Here is a 23,620-nt window from a genome sequence, read left to right as displayed (position 1 = left end):
TGTTTTCTTTATCTTTTTCTTTTGCCTTCTTGTTAAAGTTAATTGCATCAAGTGTCAGATTACAGCTGCTTTTTTGTGGAAAGACTGACTTCATGTAGCTCTGTGTCATCTGTTGTTTTCTTTCTTCACCTGGTGATGCACGTACTTATACTTCCTTTGTCTTTCTCTGATGGCAGTCATAGAAACTTTCTTGCTACCATTTATTTAGCTCTTTTGCATTCCTTTAACCTTTTGGAGTTTCTTTCCCATAGGTTGTATTAACCAGTTTGCTGAATTTGTCGATACTTCTTTTTTGGGGTGCTCACTGTCTTTGGTCTTATTCCGAGATTTAGGATAGGCAACTCTGGTATTCATCTTTATTAGCCATTACTTTCAAGCTCCTTATGACCTCTTCTGTGTTACAATCAGAATAACATTTAAAACACCTTTTTTCTGCAACTTTCTGCAGTTGTCCTCAGTACATTCGGTTATTTTCTTGGAAGGGTCTTTTGCTTTTCTAACAGTTACATGGATAGCAAGTGAGAACTGCAGTGTAATTTCAGAGATCAGGACTGCTTTTTAATCTGAAATACCTTTAAATTGTGATGGAGACCGAGCATAACCACACCTTAAAAAGACAAGAAATTGATCGCAGAGATTGAGATGAGGAGATAGAATATCATTACTGGAATGACATACTCCTATATGTCAGCTCAGGAATACAGAAATAGCTCATCCCATTTAAAGTGAAACATACAGTAAGGCAGACAACTAAATTTAATTATATAGGGTTTTTTTTTTTTTTGGATGGTTTGCCTGACTGCTGTGAAAGCAGCTCTGTTGAATTGCTAGCACGGATGCAGTGTATCGCCTGTTCTTTTGTGCTTAGAGGCTGCAGTCCTGAAAGGAAATCTTGGCTGCTGATCTTAATCAAAGGAGCTTCAGTATGCCCATTCTCTGTAGCATGTTGCTTCCCATCTGGTAGAGAAGTAAAGAGTTTACAAATTCAAATTGCCCATTTGGAAGGCATGTCAGTGAAATGATGTGGTTCCTTCACCTGAGCTCAGATCCAATAGAACTGAAATTTAATTGCATTTTAAACAAATATTAACAAAAGGTGAGACTCTACTCCAAAAATTACTAGAGATCTTTTAACCAGTATATTGAATATTGCAGAGCATTAGATTTTTATCTTGAATGTAATGAAGTATGAAGCTGCTCTGTGAGGTCTACAGAGGTATTTTGTATTACTGCATTTCTGTGTAAATGCTGGAAGCGGTGGAGTCATTTCCATTCTCAGTTCTATTAAAATTGGTTAGCCTTGATAAAACATAAACTAGGGAATATAAGTTTCCTATTCATATTTTCAGCCCAAATGTGACTTTACCTTTTTTTTTTTTCCTAATCGTTCTTATTCTTTAACTTATGTTTTGGAATTGAGGGAAGAATTTTATTGAGAATTTTTAATGTCACTAATTTTTAGCAATTAGAGAATAATAGCAATGTAAACTGACTGAAAATTTACGCTCTCTTCATTTTGTGCCACTCGAATCTTCAGCGTCATTTCTGTGTTTGGAGGGACATACGCTTTTCTGCAGTAGGTCAGCATGGGTTACTAAGGACAGACTAGAGCAGGGAACGTCATTTGTAAGGAGGCAAATTTGCTTAAAGACTTTTTTTTCCCACTTTTGAATTAAGAATATTGTAATTTCAACCGAATGAGCATGCACATGGCTGATTAGAATACGATTTCTTGGCAGAAGAAACTGGGTTTTGAAATAGGGTCATGAGGTATTGGAATGGGATCAAATGCTCAAAACTAATATCAAGTGTCAGAATATTCAGGAAAATTGGTTTGTCCAAAAAATGCCTACATTTTGATACAGGATAAACTGTACTAAGAAAAGGACTGTTTTAGAACGGAGTGTTTAACGTTAAGACCAGCAAGTTATGCTGTACTTAAAGCACCCCATGAAAAGAGCCAGCAGAGCCCTGGGGTGCCCCAGACCCAGCACTGCCACCAGGAGAGGGAAAGGGGTGTCCTACTGTGCTCTGTGCTGTGCTGCCTCACTTCCAGCTGTCTGTGCAGCTCTCAGCGCTGCAATGTGAAAGGGACACAGAACTGTTAGAATGTCCAAAGGTGCACTGTGAAGAAGAGTGGCTGAGGTCCCTGTGTTGGCTCAGCACAGAGCAGAGGAGCTGAGGGGAGGCCTGATGGCGGCCGCAGCTCCTCACAGGGAGCAGAGGGCAGCGCTGAGCTCTGCTCTGTGTGACAGCGACAGGGCCCGAGGGAACGGCATGGAGCTGTGTGAGGGGAGGGGAAGCTGGGGGTCAGGGAAAAGGTCTGCACCACAGGGCCGTGGGCATGGAACGGGCTGCACAGGGCTGTGGGCACGGCCCTGAGTGCTGGAGTTCATGGAGCGCCTGGACACTGATCTCAGATATATGGTCTGAGCTTTGGGTGGTGCTGTGCAGAGCCAGAATCTGGACTTGATTCTTTTGAGTCCCATCCAACATGGGATGTTCTGTGGTTCTAATTAATCTGATGCTACAGAGCAAAAATATATTTTGGAAGAGTAGGTGATGGTAGTAGAAGTTAAAGTGCCTTCCTCGTCTGGAGTTTGAAAGGAAAAGGGGTAGAAGTAATTAAAAAACAGGCCTGAAATAAAACTTAGTCCACCGTTGTTGCACCACTTCTCTGCATGCTTAGGAATTATGGCTCAGTGTCAGCTTTACTGATGTTAGAATTGAATTGATCTGAGAGGAGTAAGAATTGGTGCTTGCTATCTTCTGAGATGCTGGGATAAAAATGTTGAACAATGGACACGTTATAAAAATGCATTGTTTTTATTTTATCTTAAGTTAATTCCATGTTTTATTACTCATGCTTGCTTTATTACTCAATTTTTATTGAGAAAGGTTATTTTTATTCATTTTTCATTGTTCGTATCAGTTGCAGTAACAGTTATATAATATTGTTACAGTACCTTGGCACATTCATTGCTTCCATGGAAGACTTTACTGTAATATTTACACTACAGCATTGTTAGAAATACCTCTCCAGTCTTCCCCACATTAAGCTTTCCACCCTCCTAAGAAATAAACACCAGTGTCCTACTAAAGTAGCCATATTTCAGAAATCTTATTAAATCAGCATGATCTTTGCACTGTTTTGAGATACATAAGTTCTCCAGCCTGCTTTTCATGTTCCCAAGCTATTACTTAATCCTTACAACAGACTCAAACTTGCTGCTGTTCTTACCTAGCACTGAAGTAGCCATCCATAGTTAGGCACTTGTCCATTACAGCCATAATGGCTCAAGACGAAGCTTTTGGCTGGAGAAGGTATGCGTGTATGTGTTAATTGTATCTGCTTTCCACCATGCCACCTGGCTGTCACTCCTTCCACATTTTTTCCTCAGTAATTTGTCTTACTGTCTTTTATACTCAGCACAGACAATTTAGAAAGGAAGGTGCTCAAGAACATCTCCTTTGCCCTGCTGAGCTTTAAATGTTTGCCATCATCACAGTACCATTACCAGCGGGACAGAGCACTACGTGTTTGGCAGCATGGTACTTGGTTTTCATTGCTTTTACTACAGAATTTTTCTCTAGCTATTCCTAGGCTGGAACAGCTGAAAGCCAGACTGTGGTAGCACAATAATCAAAATAAATGACCAGCTTTGGAAGTGCAGTGTGTAGATATCACGTGTAAATGAAGGTTTTGTCCCAAGCTCAATTTTCTTCTACAAATTTTTAAAGCTCAGCTAATAGGAAATTAATGTACTGGCCCTAACTTCAGCAGTGTAAGTTTCTGATCGTGCTCAGAACTGATTGTGAAAGTGCACTGTTAGAAATGAGCCCGTTTCTTTGGCAATAACTTCCTTTTAGGAAATTGTGTAGTGCTGTGAGACTTTTGCCTTTGTGGTAGTTATCGGGGCTGTTCCTAGCCTTGAATTATTTTAAATATCAATGTATGCATGAGAAATACCAAGAGTGAGAAATTTTGCATGTCACCTGCAATCTGATCCATTGTGTTTGTTTATAAACATCGTATTTTTTTCATTCAGAAACTTCATACAACACAGAAGCAAATGATGGGTCTCAAAGTTTAATTCAGATGTGTTCTCCCCTTCCTGAGATACCTCAGAATGAAAATGCAGCTGAGTCCTGGGAAACGCTAGAAGAGGTATGCTGGGACTCCCTCACTATCCTGTCGGTATTCTGGCTTTTAACAAGTTACAGAATAACTTTTTTTTTTTTTTTTTCTTTTTTTTTTCAGGATTTGATTCAGCTTAGCCAGTTGGTGACTGACTTTTCTGTGTTAGTCAGTGTAAGTATGAATTCTGCATTCCGTATTAGAAGCTTTCAAAAATGAGGGTGAGTGGGGATAACAGCCGGTTGGGGAAAAAAGGAGAGCAGTTCTCCTGTCTGTAATCTGAGTGCAGACTGAGCTAGTTGCCACTTAATAACATCAGAATAGCAGAATCACATTAACAGAATTTATTTAGTCCGGTGCTAAATAAATTAAGGTTATGAAATTATAGGTACTGTTGGGAACTTCAGGAAGATGTCCCCCACTGAATAGAGGCATTGTATTTCCCCACAGTTAGCCAAGATGCCCAGGTAAAAGTCCTGACTTTGCTACATGGCACCTATGGTAAATACTCCTTTAGTTTCAGATAATTTGTACATTTGATACTTTCCAAAGTCATGGGTGATGGATATCATTATTACATTTATATTGAATTATCTAGCACTAAATCAGAAAGTTTTCTTCTGGTTTTCAAGAAGAGGACTGTTGTTCGTTCCTCTTGACTGTTCCAGTTAGTTCAGGTCCTGGCAAAGTAGATTTCTGAGGAGGCAGTATTCTTTCATTTCAGCGCCAGTGCTGGTAGTTGCTCCTAAGCAACTCCTGATGTTGTAGCCAATGCCCTTTGCCACCTGAGGAACTTTAGAAGCAGCTCTGCAGTGCTGACATCAGACTTGTAGCCAGGTCCCATTCATTCATATAGTTTCCAAGGGTAACAGTGGCTATAGACTTCACTGCACAGGTTGGACATCTTTCAAGTACTTTAATCTCTTAATCAGGGGTACTAGGAAGAGTCTGAACTTCCCTCACTTCCATCATGCTCTTTCTTTACTTATAAATGTGGCATCTTTTATCAACCACGCTTAGTTCCAAGTGTTTAATTCTTCCTTTGCCACTGGGAGTTTAAACCCACCATTCTCAACTGCCACAAGGATTGTTTAATCTGATCCCCTTGCTATTGGGCTGCTTGGGATAGATGAAAAAGCTTTTGTTCTTTCTCTAGACTCTGTGGTGCTTCACTGAGATTTGTTGGGCTGGAAAGGGACTTTAGAAAGGAGGGGTTCCTGTTCCCAGGACTGGATTTTACATATAACCATTATTAGACATTAGACAAGAGTCAGAAGCGTTCAGTGGTCTTCGATAGATGGTAGATGAAGATACCACAGCTGGACTCAGCATTTTCTGAGTTTGAAAGAAGACAAAGTTGTGACTGCCTTGTATTTAAGGAGACCGCCAGCCATCTGAGGCATGAAATAGCCTCAGTACCATAGAGATCAATAAGAACAAACCCACAAAACCCTCTCTCTGTCCTCTCTGTCTGCTGCTCCAGTGTTCTCTGAGAGACTGCAGGGGAATCTTACTGCATTTTGAGGAAGGATGGAATACTTCTTTTAAATCTTTTAAATCAGAGAACAATGAAAGGTAAAGCAGTAGCAAGTGTATTTCAGTAGTCACTGTTGTATTTGTAAAGTGAAAATCACAGTCAGAATCACAGAATGGTCCAGGTTAGAAGGGACCTCAAGGATCATGAATCTCCATCCCCCCCGCCACAGGCAGGGCCACCAACCTCCACATTTAATACCAGACCAGGCTAGTCAGTGTTTTATAATATCCTAATTAAGTACTTCTATGTAGATTTCTTGGCACAACTTTGTATGTTGCAGTTGGTACTGATAAATGCTTTTTATAGACCTTTTTTTGAACATGAAGCTCAGCAGGAAACAGAAATGCTAGTTTGGATTGTTTTCCCCTTTGAAGGGCAAGCTCATCTATTCACAGAGAAGATTTAGAAATCATATGTTATGGGTTGTTTTCTCTAACAGTAGCAACACGTTGTGTAATATTCCCACCATATTATTATTTGACAGTGAAGCTTTTTTTTAAATAAGTTTGTAATTTCAGCGCAGTTTATCAGATCCTATTAATGAACTGCCATTAAGGCTGCATGGCTGCAGTGTGTGGCAGATGAAAGCAGCTGTGGGGCCCTGATTACAGGCATTAAAATGGTGTGTATTGGCTCACCGCTGCTTCCCAGCAGGTTTCCTCACTCATAATTCCTTTGCATCTAGTCTCAGCAGGAGAAGATTGACAGGATTGAAGACCACGTCAACAGTGCTGCTGCGAATACAGAGGAGGGAACCAAAAACCTGGCGAAGGTAGGGATCTGCTCCTGCTGCTGGATCAATGGTACTCTGCTTCCCAGCAACCTCTGTATTAACCCCATTGATCCGCCGTCTTTAATGCTGAGGGAGCCAGCAATTAAGGAAATAAGGAAGAAATGACCCACAGGTAGCAGGGGGAAAAAAATCAATCTCTCTTGTAATTTTCTATCGCACCCAGGCTACTAGAAAATACTTTTTTTTTTTCTTCAAATCACATTATGTGATACTTTAATGCTACTTCGGTGTACCTGCAAAGATGTGAGCATTCAGCGATTGGCTCACAGGAATCAGATGAGTGTGAAACAGCAGAGCAGTGGGGACATGCAGCTCCAATGGCCGTGATGTCAGTGAGAGCTGCTAATATGCCACAAGTCTGCATTCAGGCACGCTATTGAAGTCTGAGCATTTTCTGTTTCTCGCTTGATTTAGTGATGGAGACAAGGTCATAAATAGTGTGTAAAGTCAGCCAGTAGCATGTAGAAGATCTGGCTCCAAGCTGCATACGTGAGAGAGCTCAGTTTTTAATTGTTTGGGATTCATACATGTGGGTAGTAGAGCATCTTTTTTCCTAATACTGATTTGTCAAGTGTATTTATTGCTGAGCATTCAAATCATTGCCAAGAGCAATGAGAGGAAAAACACACCTCACAACAGGAAAGGGTTCTAACCCTTTTTCTTTTTTTTCTCCTTCTAGGCTGCAAAATACAAGCTGGCAGCTCTGCCCGTGGCAGGTGCAGTCATTGGAGGAGTGGTGGGGGGTCCTATTGGTCTCCTTGCAGGCTTCAAAGTGGCAGGAATTGCAGCTGCACTTGGTGGTGGGATTTTGGGTTTCACAGGTGGAAAACTGATACAAAGAAGAAAACAGAAACAGATCGAGCAGGTCTCTTGCAGCTGTCCAGAGCTTTCTTGCCAAAGTGCCAAAAAATCCAGCTGAAGTACAGACTCATTACGAGGAACAGAAGTACAGTAGCTGTGCTAATGACAGACTTGCAGCCTCCTGCTTTAGATTTGAGGCTAAGGTGTGAATTCTGCAGTACAGTTACGTGGAAAGGATGAAACAGTAATGTCAGAATTTCAGGGTTTTCTGTTTTCAGATGTGATAAGTGACTTCAATCTTTTAACTCTTAAGAACTATAGGGTAACTTTTAATGATAAAATTCTTAAAGGAGATACGTGAACAGCTGATGGGTGACAGGTGCTTCAAGCCAAATTTGCACAAAATACCTTTCAGATAAAGAGATTTAGAAAACTAGTGCTTTCTCATGAACACCCTCCCCAGAAGCCAGAGCTTGTATTATATTATTATAGTAATCACTGTATATTATTCTAAACTTCTGTCTGCCAGAGGCAGGAAAATAAGCTCCCATCTATCCTTTATGTTCAGGGAGGGCACTTTAAAATCTCTTCTCCGTTATCTGGATTCCCAAACTCCTCCTGTGTATACCACCAGGACAGAACAGCTATGCACAGGGAAGCACTGTTTGCCATAGAGTAAGGTTAAAACGTTGAGAGAGTAATGTAGAAAAACATGTATATCCAGCATCTGTCTCCATCAGCCAGCTCAGATCAGCATCTTTTATTTATTTTGTGTACTCCTCAGTTATTCAAAGCATAGTTAAGACTTAAATAGCCTAAGAAGCAGCACTGGGGGAAAGAGTCATTTTCCATGGCTCTTCAGCTCCTTGTCTCAAGAATCTTGCTCAGAATGAAGTGCCAAACTCCAGCACTCTGAGCCAGGAGCCTCAGCTGCCTTTAGCAGTGCTCAGGGCCAGCTGCTGCCCTCGCTTCTCCTGTCCTGGCACCAGCAGTGCCATGGAGGAAGAGCTTCGCTGGAGATGTGCTCCTTCCATGGCCTTTATTCAAAGGTGGGTGGATGGAGAGGCAGTAGGGCCTGGTGAGAAATGTGTTCAGTAGGGCAGCTCTGAGACTTGTGCTCTGTTCCTCCTTTATGGCTGCCTCTTGGCCTTCTCAGTGGAGATTTTGGGGCATGTTGCTAGGACTTTCTCTAGCTTTTTACAGTAATATTCTGCCTTCCTGATTTCAGTGCTTCAGAAGCCATTTGCTTCTGTAACCTCTGCTGTTGTACACCAGAGTGCTAATGCTTTTATTTTTGCATCGTCTTACTGTTATGCATATAGTCCTACCTCCATCTTTTGAGAATGGTTCCCACATTATTGCTGCTACTGGTTGGGGAACAGACGTTGGAGTTGGGGAGTTTTAAGTTTTACATTGTTCAGCTCCTCCTGAGCTCTGTAGGATTCTAATAGTCGTGCACCGTTGCCCTCAGACTCCCTAGCAGGGAATGCTGGATACAGAAGCAAACCGTGCATACAGAGTGCTCCCTTTTGTTAACCATGAAAAGAACCATCTGCTAATGACAGATGATAGGTTTTTGTGCCTAGAGACACAGTAAGCAACTGTTAATTACAGCACAAGCATCTTTTTCTGAACAGTTCTTCCATACTACTTTTACAGTGTGATTGGAATTGCTATCAGCCAGAGCAGCGCATCTGTTTTAAGTAGGGCTGGGGCTCAGGGAAGCAACGTGCACGAGAACAGTTCTCACAAGCAATCAGGAACGTTGTCAACACTGCGTGTGCTGAAGCCACAGTGCCTACGTCTGTAAAATCAGCAGAAGTGGGAAATGCGACCCGAGTAATTCAGCGCGTTTCCTCCTGTCATGCAAAAAACCTTTTCTTTAAATGCATCTACTTTGGATGTAAATATATTTAATGAGTTTGTAACAGCTTCATGTGAAGGCTGTTAATTCCAGTGACTGCTAATTTCTACATTTAAAGAAAGAAACCAAGGAAGAAGTGCTTAAGTGGAAACTGTGGTTGAGTTGTATGATTTAAATTAGCCGGATCTGCTTTCCTACTGTCTGATTCTGAGCCCCACGCACTTAAATGGCAGCAGCCACAGCAGACATCGCAGAACCTCCTCACTCCTCCTAAGGCTGGGACAATCCACACCACCAAATGGAACTTCTGCCACTGCTCAGCCAGGTCAGCTTCCCCCATGCTTTCTTCATAAAGCATCTCACACAAGGACTGTTCTTCCTTGAGGCTTTAAGGAAGCAATTTCAATCCATTGTGCACATACTAAATGTGGGGGGCTATTACTTAAGCTATGATTTTATTTTATTTTTTAAATAGATGAGTTACTTACATGAGCAAGAAAATACGGGCACCTGAGTAAGTACACTACATTCAAATTCGTAGGCACATTGGTTAGAAGATAATGTAAGCTATACATAATGCTTCCAGACCAAACCAAAGTTTTTGCCCATCTGCATAGAACTGATTTAGAATGTCAGATTTTATTCCCTTTTGACATCAAAAAGTTCAGTCCTTCAACAATTCTGTTATTAAAATTATTATTAACATTAAAGAATCCTGTATTGAATTACTAAACTACATACTTTCACTGTAAAATATGAACATTGACTGAAATCAGCACAAGCATTTCAGACATTTAAGAACTGGTGCAGATCTGGTACTTCAAACCAACTGCTTTGAGTTCAATGTGAGTTTGGAACATCTTTGTTCTGTGTGGGGATAATGCTCCTGTTGTTTGATAGCTTCCCTTGGGGAGTGGTTTGCCAAGCACTAAGGAGCTGAGACCAATGTTGTAGGAGATCAGAATTTATCAGAGTTTAAACACCTTACTTGCTCTACTTAGGTAAATTCTTTGTATTTTATGATATTTCAAAAGCTCAGCTGCTGCTGACCATTGTGTTAGGCATTAATGGACTTCTGCCGTTCCACACTGCTTGCGAATAGGAAAAAAAAAAAAAAAATCACTTGACAGTTCATACATCTGTGTCCATGACCACCAAGAACCCAAGAGAATCAGGTCCTACTCCAGCAAACACACAATGATGTGACTTCAGCATGCACCTGTCAACTAACTGGCACACTGTGCAGAGGTGCCAGAGCTCCTGGAACAAGTCCTTGCTCAGAAGAGCAAACACAGAGTAAGAAAGGGGCTGGTTGTGGGCTGGCATGTCTGATTTTCACAGGAAAAGCCATTAGATCACTGGACATAGAATGAGGTTCTTTCTTTCTCTTTCTCCAGCAAGAGAAACTCAAACGTCACCCACCCAATGTCATAAGATGAGCCCCTAAAGGCACCATGCAGGAATTCCAGCCTTAAAAACCACCCTGTTGACAATTTTGGATTCAAGATGAAGGTGGCACGATAGCTGCTAAAAATGTTTGACTTGCTATCAAACAGAAGACCTGGCTTTTTGAAACCTAATGTAAACTCCAAAATCACAAAACAGACCAAAAAACCCCAAAAAAGCCACAAGAGAAGAAACCCACCAAATTAAGAACAGTCTGCAGTGAGCTACCAGTTCTGCATCTGCTCAGTTAGCTGCAGCTTAGTGCTGAGAGTACTAAACCATGTCCTCTGCAGGTGGCTGTGGATGCAGGTGCTGAGCAGGCTCTGCTGGGAGCAGTGCTTGCACAGCTGCACAGGCCCACATCACTCTTCTGTCACATACCTGAGGAGCTGACCTAGCTGAGAGGAAAAGGAATCCTGAGTTGTGAATTGCAGAAGTTGGGGCGCTCACTGAAGTAAATAGGAACCCACTGAGAACCACACACCCAGAGAAGCAGCTTGCCTCTTTGGTGCCTTAAGTCACAGACGTGGATGCTCACAGCATGCGCTGTGCAAATGCAGAACTAATTAGTCTCCAGCCATGCCCCCAGAATTAACAGGTGTTTTTCACATCTTACAGTTTCTTTATGTTCACCTCACCAAGCAGCTTTTACATTTGTTGAGATAAGCCCATATTCTTGCATTATATACAACAGAAAAGCCCACAAGGATAATAATTCCTTCTTCAGAGCAAAATTTAGAGTGTGCAACAAATGAGGGAAAAGCCACACGAGAGTATCACATTTTGGAATGCTAACGCTTGCATAGTCATGGTGCTGTCTGTCTGTCTGCCCTACTCCTCTTCTGCTCTGAAGTGTCTCTAACACTAGTGTTGTTTTAACACAACTGTGTGTACCATATCATCATTCCAGCAGATGAGCCGGCCTACACAGCCCTACCATGCAAAATGCAGCCATTATCATTACAACTTCACCTTTCCTCACTTAGTATTTTAATGATCAGAACTGCTCAAACATTTAGACCCAGTAAAGCACCACACAAGATTCTGTAAAACTTTAATTTATTCCCCTCCCAAGTATCCAGAATAGAAGACCCTCTCAAGTTGGAGAAAAATGTGACAAAGAAATAGGTTACCAGGAGAGCTGTTCACATGAAGAAGAACAGAAAGCACATACTACCAAGATTACACAGAAAACAACCCCAAAATCCTATTGAATGGGATAGTGCAAGTTAACAGCATGTCTCTGGCAGGGATACCTTCATTTGGATTATAAAAGTTTTACAGAATTGTTACATCAAGTGTCTGGATGGGTCTCTGGCATTTTACTAGAGAGTTAGGAACGTACTGTTGGAAAGATGCTGTACAGAAGGACCCACCAAATCAATTTATTTACAAGCCTGGGGAAGAAAAAAATTATTTTTTCAGTTTATTCAAAATAAAAATACACGTAGAATTATGAAAATATAGGTTTACTATTTCCACCACATGGAAGTCAATGCTGCTGTCTGAAAGGCTTGCAAGATTATTTCAAGTTTTTAAAGTTCATCTTTTTCCCTCAATAAGGTGTACCTATGTTCACTGGGTGCCAGTTTCTGGAAGGAGCTCTCTGGCGGGCTGCTGGCTACATCCTGAATTGGCTGAAAAACAGAACAGTAACAGTGCACGTTAGATTCATTGTGATGATCAGTCCCCTCCACTACACAGACAGTTATGGGTGTGCACAACCAGCCAGCTTTCATTGGAAAACCAACGGGCAAAGGCCCAAGCAGGTGAATAAACACCCTGACACAAATTAAGTACCATCAGTTAAGGACAATCCTTCTGTTAGCAGAGCTGAAAGGTCAGCCTGTAAGTTTCTACGCGAGTGATTTAATAGTATTTTGAATGCACCCTACTGTAGACTTGAGTGCCCACCACTTGCTTTGAAGGTGCTGTGGTTTGAGTGTTCATTTTTGAGACACCAGGGCAAAAGCGCAGTTGCTGCCAAAATACTTTAAAATTAATTTCCTATAAAAACTAAAAGAAACACACGTAACTCAAGGGACACAAATGACACAGCACAGCAGCCTCCAGTTTAATTTATGTCCAGTACTTCCATTGCACAGGCTTGCACATCTTCCATGTGCTGGAAGCATACTATACACAGATGAGAAAGGAAACAAATGAAGGACACTGGATTTTGGGTGCATTTTTCAAGGGAGAAAGGAGACAAGCTAGTCCGCAGCTCCACGCAGTGAGCCTGAGCCTAGATACACAGCAGAACTCAGCAAATAAGCAGGTTTCCTTCCACCCTGGCCAAGCTTCCAACACATTGCAGTTGCTTCCACGCATGTCCAGCCCTAAGCTGATTGCCTCAGTCTCCAGCTCCACTCAACCACATCTGCCATTCCTCCCACTGACCTAAATTCAAGTTGCTCATTGAATTCTTGAGAAATACAGGGAGTTACTAGCTAAAGGAGCTAATGGGAAAAATTCAGCCTTCATGTTTAAACAGTCAGTCATCATAACATTCAGAAGCAATCAGTCATCCCCACCCTGCCCAAGGCAACCCCTCCTGCCTCCTGTTGCACAGCACAGCCAACTTGCTCCTTCCCAATGGCTGCAGCTATGGGTACCCTCTGCTCCCAGAGCCTTACAGTGCCCTACCTGGCACTGCTACCAGCACTGCTCACAAGCCTCAGTGCTGTTTCTCTAAAGAAAACCCAATGCCAATTTGAGTTTACTTGAACAACCTGTGCATGGAGTGTTGGCACAGGAAGGAGTTCAGCGTATTCTAGCATCGGAGACAACCCTGATCTTAACATCCAGTTCTGCTACGAGGCCAGCCGCTCACAACCTGGCTGGAGAGTACTGGGAACAGTTCCCAGCTCAACCATCTGCAGGCTTTTGCAACTGCTGGTCCAGCCTCCTCTCCTGCATTATATGTTACTGCCCTGCCCCTCCTCCAGGGCTTTTCTGCTTTTCATTCTGTTAACTTTGAGCAGAACAACAGGAGGCTGTGCTCAACATCTTCAGCATGGAGTCATCCTTACTCCACCCTATAGATAACCAGGACAAGGGGCCTTAACAATCTCTGACCTATGGGTTCTGGGATAGCCCAAGGGGCTCTAATATCAGGCAAGGGTCCTCTAAGACCAACACAGCTCCTTAACTCCTAGAAAATAAACCTTTTAAGTCAAAAGCAGTATCCAAAAACAAGTATGTCCTTAGACAGGGCCTGAAGTATTGAGAAGGTTGCCTGACAGACCTGTACTTACACTCTTTCCCAAGCATGTGAGCAGAAGGGTGTATCATGAAGATACAAGGCCGACACACAGACGGATGGGGCTGAGCAGAGGGAATCAGAGCTGGTAACCACATCCTTTCTTTGCTGCCTCCTGCTAGGCTGAACTAAAGCAATGAGGTATCTGGAGAAGGATCTACTAGATCCTTTTCCTTTTTCTTCCTGAAAAGATCCCAAGAATGACTGCCATGCACATAAATACAGAGTATAATAGTCTTTGAGCAGAACCAACAGGAATCTGAACTGACAAATGCAGCGTGTGAGCACTATTAATGCTGCTTTTTAACTGCATTAATAAAAGTAATAAGTCCTGCTGCTGCTTATCAGTCTTTCACTGACGCTCTACTAATCTGCCTCCTGCTTGAACTGGTGACCACAAGTAAATAATTAAAACAGTCAACTGATGTTTCCCTTTAGAAGCATTCCCTCAGTGTCTTGTATGAGCAACAATGATCTATTTTACTTCTACAGCTATATATATAAAATCAGTTTTCCTCACTGAAATAAGAGCAGCTTTATGAGCTCAGAGCAACCATCTAGCCCAAGACCTTTCAGTGGAGTTAACAGCTACTCTTACATTCTTCCATTACACAGTGCAAATAGGAGTCTGTTTCCCCCTAATGTTCTCTCTCCCTTTAACTAAAAGCAGCTTTGGTTAAATAGCAAAATAGAAACAACTTCTGCTCTTTTAGGTGATCGGAGTTAAAAGCATATACGCATTAAGAAGTACACCTATAACAAGGAGGGGAAAAAAGTCTTTATTAAATGGCCAAAATAAATGTATTTTCTGTAACCTTACCTGTCCAGGTGCTACATCAGTTGGATCAGGGCCATGATGAAACTCTCTATGCAGTTTTCCAGAATGCAAGTCTAGTACAAATTGCTTCAGTTTACCTGGAACTCTGAAACAAATGAACCAAATATCCACATAAGAAGTTAAGTCCAAACACAGAAGACAAAGTGCACTGCTTAGAGTAGCCAACTTCTGGCCATCTGGCACACTGTGCCTACTTTTAAGTGATTAGTACAGGACAGAAAGCAAGTGGTTGGTTAAGACATCCTACCAGCTTCTTTTGCTTTCCCGTCTCTTGAGAACACAGCAAGTATTTCATCTTTTCAATAACTCCCACAGAGCTGTGCTAGCCAATAACTTCATTGTATACTTGCTTCAGCTCTCCACTAACCATCATGTAAGAGGGAACAGCAGGCTCCAAATGCACAGTTTACAGATACAAATGACAGTTGGGTAGCAATATTGACAAAACATCTTTGAAAGGTTCTCTACTGCCTGAGTAACTGCACGTACACTAGAGATAAGCACTAAGAGGATATCAATTTAAATCTAATCTGTAATCATCTACTGTCACCCACAGCAAGTATGCTAAACTGCAGCATCCAGAATTATTTGGGAGATGTCAAATAGACTAAGAAGCTTAAAGCAAGTTGATCTAATAAGCATTAAAAGTGAGATAAAAAACTAATGTGAGCATCATCATATAAACAATCAAAAGATAATTTATGAATAGAGGCAGGAATTGTAAAGAATCCTTCAATATACCAATATTTAGGAAAGCAGAATAAAGCATGGTGAGAGGCTGCTACCAGCAACACTCCAGATCACCCTTAAATTCTATGGATAAGAATTAGTGTCATGTTGTGTCAGAGGGTATCTGAGCAGCAGTGCTGGTAACTGTAACTAACCAGTAGCGCAGTGATACTTGAAGGGACCTCCTCCCCTCTCAAACAAGATTTGGAAGTTAGCGCTGATTTAGAGAAGGATACTCATTCCAGCCCAGCTGCTCAAACAGCAGAACTGCTGCTCCTTGGGCCCCTGGAATGTTTTAAGCTCTCAAAGGTCAACCACATTGCTGGAGGCATTCCCATTCAACAACTTCTCTCTTAATGCGGCGAGGGCATTCAGCACCTTGTAGCTCAGCCAGTTCTCTCTGAAAAGCTACAACCAACCCACTGAACAATCCCTGTCACCACCTCCAACAGCCAGCTGAACGGGGCCAAGTGGCCAAAGCAGGAGGAGAAAATACTGGAGATGGTCTGAACTGCCTCTGGAAAAGCTGTTCTTCAACATGCAACTCCTGAAAGAGGACAGCAATGCTACAAGTCAAAGAGAAATCTTCTGGTGGGCCAGCGCTGAAAGTGTGGGTATCCAATCACTATTGGTTGGTGGCAAAAAGTGGAAGTCTGGGGCCAGTTTGGAAAGAAAAGGAAAGCAAAGTACCTTTTAATATTTTGACACCAGAAACAGGATGCATAAAACAGGCAACATGAAAGTCTAAGCATGATTTATTTTAGGACTGTTTTAAAAGTGACAATACAGAGTGCTTTCAAAATGCAAATATCCCACATTTTCTCTCTGATGTTCAGGAACAAAAAGGAACAAAAAGGACAAAAATGGTCACAATCAGGATTTCAACACGCATAGCTTTAGATGTCTGAAAAGCACTGTTACAGGTCCATAAAACTGATGGACCACACTTCCAGAAGAAGCCTGTGGAGAATTATAAAGAGAAGCTGGGACCAAACTCTCCTTCCAAGCATAAACATTTCAGGTAGAAAAATGCCTGCTGGAACATTCACCTTGTGTGCTAAGTATTAGCTTTGAATCTTTGGCTTCAACCAAAGTGATCTATAATAAAAATACACTAAGCTTTTAAAAGCAAGAGTGGGCAAAAGCTTAAGTCTCAAAGCTTAGATTCCTACCCAACACACTTACCTGCATATACACTGCTTGCTATCTCTTTTGAGACAGAAAATGGAGTTTAATGCACAACCTGAAGACAAAGACCTGAAGATCTCCTATAGGTCCCTGAAGATAGAATGTACCCACCTTTACTCCTCAGCTGAGCCCAGGAAACTAAACATCTGCTTCCTATTGCTGCTTTCAAGGCAGTGCATTATGAAGGGATGGGCTGACGTAAAGAGGAATTATCAAAGTGGTATTTCACTAAAACACCCTGATACTTCTCTCTCACACTTTATCGAAACAATATGCCACTGATCAGCTGTTTCCCATGCTGCACTTGGAAAACTTCAGAAACTCAGTCAACAAAGATTTCTTTGCCAGTGCTCCAGGCTACACTAATGCAGGAAATCTGGAATCACAAAGCAGGAAAAACCAAACCAACAGACAGGGAATTCTCACATGGTGGATTTTACAATAATCATTGCAGAACAATGGTTAGATGCTACGTGTGCTAAAAATTTTCAAGTTAATAGCTACATAAAGAGCACCACTGCAGATACCATGTCAGGCTCTAAATACCTAACTACTAAGGAAAATAGCAAAACTTTGAAAGAATAGAAGCATCCAGCACAAGATCCTCTTCTAGCACAATGCAATGAACTCTATTTACATTAATACTTCACCATTCATAGGAACACAGAATGACCTGGGTTGAAAAGGACCACAATGATCATCTAGTTTCAACGCCCTGCTGTTTGCAGGGTTGCCAACCCCCAGACCAGGCTGCCCTGAGCCACATCCAGCCTGGCCTTGAATGCCTCCAGGGATGGGGCATCCACAACCTCCTTGGGCAACTTGTTCCAGTGTGTCACCACCCTGTGTGTGAAAAACTTCCTCCTAATATCTAACCTAAACCTCTCCTGTCTCAGTTTAAAACCATTCCCCCTTGTCCTATCACTATCCACCCTCATCAACAGTCATATTCTTCAAGTACTGAAAGGTCACAATGAGGTCTCCCTGGAGCCTTCTCTTCTCCAATCTAAACAAGCCCAGTTCCCTCAACCTTTTCTCACAGGAGAGGTGCTCCAGTCCTCTGATCATCTTAGTGGCCCTCCTCTGGACCCACTCCATGACCTCCATGTCCTTCTTGCAGTGCGGATTCATATCACACTGAATTATGTGCAGGCAGTGTTATCTATTCCATACTTACTCATCTTCCTATTGTGATCCTGTTTAAAATATAACATGATTTCCTTTGTTCTCAATATGAACTCAAAGCAAAAAATACTTACGACAGGTCATTGAAGTCTGGAAAGACATACATATGCCTGAAACTATCAATGGCAATAACCGGACAGTCTGTGGGAGTCTTCTGAATGTGGAGGAGTGGGTGCCTGAATTTGTCACAGTCAGCATGCAGGAAGTTTATTGTACCTTAAAATTGTGAGCAGATAAAAATCCATATTAAGATTTTTTTTTATTATCCTGAAACTCTATATAATTCCATAAATAGTTCAAAGGTAGAGACATTAGATAGATACAACATGCAAAACTTGAAAACAGATTCAAATAACAAGGCACATTAAAATAACAAATTACCTGAAAGTGGCTTTGGTCACAATACAAACTGAAGTTTGTTTAAAGTCCTCTCAAACTGTTGGAAATCATCTAGATAAGAAGGCTTTCTTAAATAGTTACCTAATAACACATTGTGTTTCTATTTTAATCCTTTCTAGAGGAGTCAATCTTCACTGTCAAGAAGTAAAAAAAAACAAACTCAAACCTAGGACTCGGACATTTGCTTTCACTCTATATTGAGCTCATCTGGAAAAAAAAAACAACTAAAAAACTGTTCCAGCAGTAACAAGTTGGTACAAACCTTTTTCACTTATTAACTGTCGTGCAACCTCCTGCTGGAATTTCTCTAAGCTCTCCAAATCATCCTTCATGTGGAAAAGTATGAGGAAAGGAAGGCCTTCTTCTGTCAGTTCCTGCACAGAAAACAAAAGATATATTACATTTCTTTCATTTCCTAAAGACACTTGAGCGATTCCAGCAATTTTCAAAGCCGGTGAGATTCCTGCTTCAGAAACAGCTGAAACAACATAACTAAGGATATTAACTGCTGACCTTTCATTGAAGACACCCAACTGACACAGTTAACCATGTTTCCTTCCCCTTATCACATGCAGCAGTTTAAGGATAAGGGTATTTCATCATCAACGTTTTAGGAAAGGATACATGTGCAATGGAATAATTGCTCAAAAGAAACAGTCCGATTCTCAAAACACATCTTCATAGAAACAGCAATAAGGCCTGAATAGCACCATATGGAATGAGTGCTAAATGAAAGCTGAGTATGTATAGTGGACCACGTCCTGTGTTGGTTCATATCCTAAGTTGGTGATTTTGCCTAAGAGCACGAATGAGCATCTTTAAGCATTCCCAAGGAAACAAACAAACAAACAAACAAAGCAGAAACTAATGACATGGCTGTAAGTGTGTCCTGACTGCTCAACTGTAACGTACGTAACGTCAATTCCTAGCTAACACATTACTAAAGGTGACAAACAAATCAACATCTCTGTTGCTCAGGCAGGCTTTAGTTCCCTGAAGGAATGCATTCTTACCTCCTAAGTACCTTCTAAAGATCTCTCTCCAAGGTCAGATAAGTGTATGAACTACTTAAATATTTTATTCAGGATTTTTATTTCAAACCAACACAAAGCATGAACTACATACATTTGCATGCTTAAAAAGTGACTTTTTTAGTGGACCACCCATTCAATTTAGTAGAGACCAACTGAAGAAATAATTGTTTATCAAAAAAAATGCCAAAGGCCTTGCCTATCTTTCATTCGTGCAGCTGATACACAAGCAAGTGCTGCTATTTCTTTTATTCTGTTCTGTATCCAAATGAAATCCATACTTTTTGTGAAAGATGACTGACACTTGTTCATTCTGCCACCAAGGCTAATAGTTTCTTCAGCTACTTTCTATCTGCAGCAATTTGAAATAAATTTCCCCAACACTATGCAGCCAGTTGCATCTAGAGAACACAGAATAGACATCACTGTCTTTCCAAGCAAGCCTGCACATCAAGCCAAGGCTTGGTCTTTTAAGCGCAGATTCCAAAGATCCTCATTAGTTCAGTGCTCTTGGCAAAGCCAAAACTTCCCAACCAATCTCTAAAACAACTGCTAATCACATCTGTTCATTCTCATTTTTAAAACTAAGTCCCCGGTAGGAATGTTTGCATGTATCTTAAAGTGTTCTACTATCAAAAACACAGCTGAATAGTCACATCACTGAGGGCCATGGTTAGTGGCCATGGTGGTGTTGGCCAAGATAATCTTAGTGGTCTTTTCCAACTTTACTAGTTCTTCAATTCCGTATTTTTACTATACTGTATTTTTATAATGTATATTGTGCAATATACATTAAGAGCCCACGTAAATAATAAACAATTTCTATTTGTATAGCATTTATATTTGTTTGGGTAACGGCAGCCCTGAATTTTTTAAACAAATGCTGCTTGGCAAAAATGTCAAATTGGAAATTACCTAAGAAAATATTTACCTAAGAAAACAGGAATTGAAGGTTGGGGGAACAAGCAGAAAAACCAGAGCACAGTGTGATACAGACAGCGATGAACTCTGGCTTCTAAGCTTCAAAAATCCAAAAGTCTTACCGTGGGAAAAGTACACTAAAAATCTTATCAAGCAGTTCTAAATATGTTGACATGTGGCATCTTTCACATGCTGCTTGAGTTACAAAGGAAGAATGAATATTTCTTTAGCAGAATTTCCCAACAGAAGTTAGCAGTATTGACTAGACAGTTGGACTTCAAATATTTTGTGCACCCCACCCTATTCAGCCAAATCAAGCGTTCTGCATGCCTAGGGCATCAGTGCTATACACACTGACCATTCACAATAAAGCAATTAAGAAATGAAGTGAACTGAGAACAAAGTATTCTTCCATCACATGACTGATTCTTTGGTTTCTAATCCAATGAGGGCCACACACTGCAATTTGTTACAAACCTCGCCAGAGTTTATAGCAGATGTTGTGGCTATGAACAAGTGCTTCCTTTGAGGTGCTGTAAGCTAGCTACTTGTTTGTTTTTCCCTCTATTTTACAAAAGAATAATCATAGAGAATTAGGAACAAGTGAAAAAGAAGAGTAAAAATAGAGAAAAGAAAAGCATTGAAAGGATAACGAGAAGAAGTTTGAAAGTATCCATGCAAATCCCATGTTACAGCTAGAAACAGAAAACCAAGAAAAGGACACGTGAACATAAAAAGGTAAAGAAGGTGCTTAAACACACCGCCAAAAGCCATCACACAGTTTTTGTTAAAATTCACAGAAGCATCCAGCTCCAGAGATGGTTAAATGATTGTTAAGGTACTTACTTATTACACAATACTCTGGACATGGTTGAAACATAAAAAATGTCCGACTACTAAGTTATTATGTTTTAAATGCTGACTGGCTATATTTAAAAGTTCACAGCTATTTTACTCTTTCTAGCTGTCATGAACACAGAAAGCTTGAACAAAATGATTCCAAATGGCCCCTTCCAACCTCAACCATGCTGTGATTCTGTGTGAGTATACTGATGTGGATATTTTCTACCTTGACTAGAAACATTATTCAGATCCAAATCAATGCTTTTTGCTTATCTCTGAATTTTAAAGCAAGTCAATATCTCCCCGTAACATCTGCATTTTGCATGAATAATACAATCTACCCAAGGTGTTACAAACTCACCCATAAAGACACATTTTTACACGTGTACACTCTTAAAGTCTGTGTCCACCCTCAGGCACTTTGTATACAATCCATATGCACAATTACAGCTTTTTAATTTAGTGGTTTAAAAAAAAAAAAAAAAAAAATCACAAATTTTCCTCTTCAAGTCTAACTGAAAAGCTCCAGAACAATGAAAAGACAATACATAACAACTATTTTTGGTAAAAAACAAAGCATACAGATGTTGCAATGCATGAATTAAAAACCTCAGGACCCATTTTGGTTCTGAGAAAGAAATCTCAAAAAGAGAAAGATAGCAAAAATTCTTACCTCCCCATTTTCAAATGTAATTTCTCGAACAAGAGGTACACATTTATCTTGTGTCCATGCGTAAATCAAATCAAAATTGGTTAGGGAGCCCAAATACACCATATCTGGAGCGTTCTCCTGTTGAAAAGAAAAATACTAGTTGAGAAATAGTAAAAGTGACATTGCTACTGACCCAATACAAAGGCGACAATGCCTACGTAAATACTGAAATCCAATCTTACATAAATATTCAACTGCTGTGCATGCAACACCTCCATAAACTACATAACAAAAACTGTAAGTAAATAAATATGATCATTTTTGCAATCCACTTTCTAAGATAAGAGGAACTGACTTCAGGTAGAGAAATAGTCTCTTCAGTATCTAAAAGAACCTCAGCCATTAAGATGCATACCCAATGCAGATATTAAGCTCCTCCATGCTGACAGTTATAAAGTCTCACCATAAAGAAAAACCAAAAACCTGCAGGTCTTGCAACTTGTCTTTTATATTTGCATTTCCAAAGATTGGAATAAATAATAGCTTTTCTTTGCTTACTAGAGTTGTAACCCTGAATTCAGTGCTTCCATTTTAAAATGCAACTACGGTTTGAGTTTTCCAAGCTGCGGGCATGAATAAGCATACATTGATTCAGATATGCCATATAAACTAGACAACAGTAAAACATCTTTGCAGGAAACTGTTTCAACCTCTCTTTCCCCTTAGAGGTTGTGTTTTCCTTTCCTAAAGTGCTTCCCAGCATCAAGTTTGAGAAAGGAGTATATGCTCAGATATTATGTTTCTAAAAATCAAGTCTTGCAGATTTTCTTCCATAATGATTTTATTCTCAGCTATGACAGTTTGTTAACATGCTTTACTACTTTTCCTTTAGATTAAGTGAACAGCTTTTACCTCCCCAGTGTGCTAAGCTATGTAAGACAGGCAAGTGATAGTCAGAAAATAGCCAGTAATTGTCATTTGTGTTGAGAAATAAGGTGCATCAGATGTTGAGCTTCCTTGATTTTTATTTATTTTTTAAGATTTCTACTGGACACAAAGTATCTGGACACCTGGTAAGCTGCTTGCTTTTCTAAGGAAAAAAACACTGGACACTGAAATTAACATAGGTTTTGTTTTTAATTAGCAACAAATTGTTAGCAACAAACAAGACAGATCTTTTTCATGTTCTCTGAAGCACCAGTTCCTACAACCCTCACTAATTCTCACTCTCTTCAGTGATGAAATAAAACTAAAATTTGAGATGCAGCAAAATACTGAATGGGCTGTGTGTTCAGTCTCTATTATCTCATACTCACATATAAAGATAACAAGCAGAATAAAATACATCGTTACACTTACCCCTGGTGGCTTGTAGATTATATTGTCTCCGCTAAATCGCTCTGCTTTTGAAATAGCCCTACAACAAACCAACCAGTAAGCATGTCTTGGTACAAACAAAATAACTAGGTTAGCAAAAATCAGATTTCCATTTGCTATCTTCCTGAATTTGGAAGGAAAAAAAAATTAAAATGCGTCCTCTTCAAAGAAACCATAAAGTGATTAAAGAAACCATAAAGTGATAAAGAAGCTTGGTCTGTCTGGATGAAAGGGCAGTAAGGGAAGCTGCAAGGCATATCCATGAGATAAGAAGTTTGGAGTAGAGGCATCAAAGTCAAAGAGATGAATACTTGCAGCGCGCAGCTTCTGATTTCTGATGATTCGGTAATGTGCACACCTGGAGAATATATGAAATTTCTCCTTGATATTTAGCTTAGTATTTCATCTCAGTGAATTCCACACCCTGTCTCCGTCATTTTTTGTTACTCCTCAATCCCAGTCACAACAGATTCCCACAAAATGATCACTTCTTATTAAAAGAAATGGGGAGTGGTTTGCATCCAACATAAGAGAGAAAAAAAAAAATAAGAAAAGCAAGCCTCAACTAAGCTCTTTTCAGCACCTTCATCCATTGCAATAGGTCTCTTCTCCTCCA

The 23,620-nt window shown here is 40.5% G+C and overlaps 2 protein-coding genes across 7 annotated transcripts in view; one reads left to right on the top strand and one right to left on the bottom strand.

Annotated features, from left to right (window-relative positions):
- STX17 (syntaxin 17) overlaps window positions 1-23,620 on the top strand; it is a 53,034-nt gene that overhangs the window by 22,562 nt on the left and 6,852 nt on the right. For 4 of the 6 annotated variants that reach the window (XM_085220634.1, XM_019614307.2, XM_085220635.1 and 1 more), the window contains exons 5-8: window positions 4,050-4,168; window positions 4,262-4,312; window positions 6,361-6,447; window positions 7,148-9,846. In XM_085220634.1, coding sequence (XP_085076760.1) covers window positions 4,050-4,168; window positions 4,262-4,312; window positions 6,361-6,447; window positions 7,148-7,387 — 497 coding nt within the window. In that variant the 3' untranslated portion in view covers window positions 7,388-9,846. Of the gene's footprint in view, window positions 1-4,049; window positions 4,169-4,261; window positions 4,313-6,360; window positions 6,448-7,147; window positions 9,847-21,096; window positions 21,173-23,620 lie in introns of those variants that run through there. The other 2 variants (XR_014882387.1, XM_085220637.1) reach the window with 2 other exon arrangements.
- ERP44 (endoplasmic reticulum protein 44) overlaps window positions 11,622-23,620 on the bottom strand; it is a 46,765-nt gene continuing 34,766 nt past the window's right edge. Inside the window, exons 7-12 of the mRNA XM_085220632.1 lie at window positions 22,987-23,044; window positions 21,649-21,765; window positions 18,443-18,554; window positions 17,856-17,997; window positions 14,662-14,764; window positions 11,622-12,216 (exon numbers count right to left, since the gene is read on the bottom strand). Coding sequence (XP_085076758.1) covers window positions 12,115-12,216; window positions 14,662-14,764; window positions 17,856-17,997; window positions 18,443-18,554; window positions 21,649-21,765; window positions 22,987-23,044 — 634 coding nt within the window. The 3' untranslated portion in view covers window positions 11,622-12,114. The remainder of the gene's footprint in view (window positions 12,217-14,661; window positions 14,765-17,855; window positions 17,998-18,442; window positions 18,555-21,648; window positions 21,766-22,986; window positions 23,045-23,620) is intronic.

The sequence above is a fragment of the Meleagris gallopavo genome, chromosome 3, assembly GCF_905368555.1.
Source record: "Meleagris gallopavo chromosome 3, MGAL_WU_HG_1.1, whole genome shotgun sequence".
NCBI classification, from domain to species: Eukaryota; Metazoa; Chordata; class Aves; order Galliformes; family Phasianidae; genus Meleagris; species Meleagris gallopavo.
This window is presented reverse-complemented; position numbering and strand designations above follow the sequence as displayed.